General features: G+C 50.6%; 1 protein-coding gene across 1 annotated transcript; it reads left to right on the top strand.

Moving 5' to 3' along the window:
- Window positions 1–35: 35 nt before the first annotated feature.
- On the top strand, window positions 36–1,340 carry Pmar_PMAR016477 (phosphoenolpyruvate carboxykinase, putative; the record flags this gene model as incomplete). The annotated part of the gene is made up of 8 exons (XM_002765798.1): window positions 36–147; window positions 208–304; window positions 447–541; window positions 596–673; window positions 722–816; window positions 867–992; window positions 1,041–1,170; window positions 1,218–1,340. Coding segments are annotated over 8 exons (856 nt in total), but the record flags the coding sequence as incomplete, so codon positions are not given.
- Between the last annotated feature and the right edge of the window lie 11 nt (window positions 1,341–1,351).

Below are 1,351 nucleotides of genomic sequence, written 5' to 3'. Positions count from 1 at the left end.
CCTCTAGGGCGTATCATGCTCTGTTTATGCAAAACATGCTCGTGATGCCGACACCTGAGCAGTTGAAGGACTTTGGGAATCCCGATTTCATCATATACAACGCCGGCTGCTTCCCGGCGAATCGCTTTACCTCTGGAATGACCAGCAGTAAGTGAGGGACTCGGCGTGGTTGGTGTGCCGCCGAGAATTACTCTCATGTTTCGACAGGTACTTCCGTGTGTGTACATTTCCAACGTAGAGAGATGGTCATCTTGGGCACGGAGTATGCTGGGGAGATGAAGAAAGGCATTCTCACTTTAATGATGTAAGTCGATCTATGTGGACCCTGTCGGCTCCTCGCTCGTGTTTTGTTCTACTCGTCACCATCCTCGGGTCACTCCTCCATTATTAGCCGCGTTCGTTGCCCGGTTCCCTGTATCGTATCTAGTGGCTGGGATGGTGATTAGGTATGCGATGCCGATGAAGATGCAATTGCCACTACACTCCTCTTGCAACGTGGGGCGCGAGAACAAGGACGTGACGCTATTTTTCGGCCTGTCTGGTGGGACGGGCGACGAACTTGCGCAGTTTTGAATTATTATTCATGTCTCTGTAGGTACTGGTAAGACTACGCTGTCGGCCGATGTGAAGCGCGATCTACTGGGTGATGATGAACATGTATGGAGTGACACTGGTGAGCTATAGACACCGTCTGTGGTAGGACATGGTTGGTATCGGTCAGGCGTCTTCAATGTCGAGGGAGGTTGTTATGCGAAGGCTATCGATCTCACTCACGAGAATGAACCGGAGATCTTCGATGCGATTCGTTTTGGCGCGGTGAGTATCTTTGCGTATCTTTATAGTTGGTATTATACGGATCTATACAGGTCCTTGAGAATGTGGTTTTTGATGCTAGTACTAGAGTCGTGGATTACCATGATACCAGTGTGACGGAGAATACTCGATGTGCCTACCCCCTCAGCCACATACCTAACTCTATTATCCCCGCAGTGGTGAGGTTCCTAATGATCGCTCAGTGATGTCGGCATGGCTACGGTCAGGTTGATAATCATCCATCCAACGTGGTCCTGCTCTGTTGTGATGCATTCGGTGTTCTACCCCCTGTCTCGGTCCTCGATCCCGACCAAGTCCAGTATTACTTCATATCGGGCTACACGGCTAAAGTGGCGGGTGAGGAAGATCTCGGCGGCGATCTTATGACGAGTTGTGATCGCTAGGTACGGAACAGGGCATCACTGAACCTACAGCGACGTTCTCCGCTTGTTTCGGAGCGCCCTTCTTGGTCTGGCATCCGGTTGTTTATGCGGAAATGCTCTCGCATAAGATCCAAAAGCACAAGTGTAAGCTCGTC

This window comes from Perkinsus marinus, assembly GCF_000006405.1.
Source record: "Perkinsus marinus ATCC 50983 genomic scaffold scf_1104296974654, whole genome shotgun sequence".
Classification (NCBI taxonomy): Eukaryota; Perkinsozoa; order Perkinsida; family Perkinsidae; genus Perkinsus; species Perkinsus marinus.
This window is presented reverse-complemented; position numbering and strand designations above follow the sequence as displayed.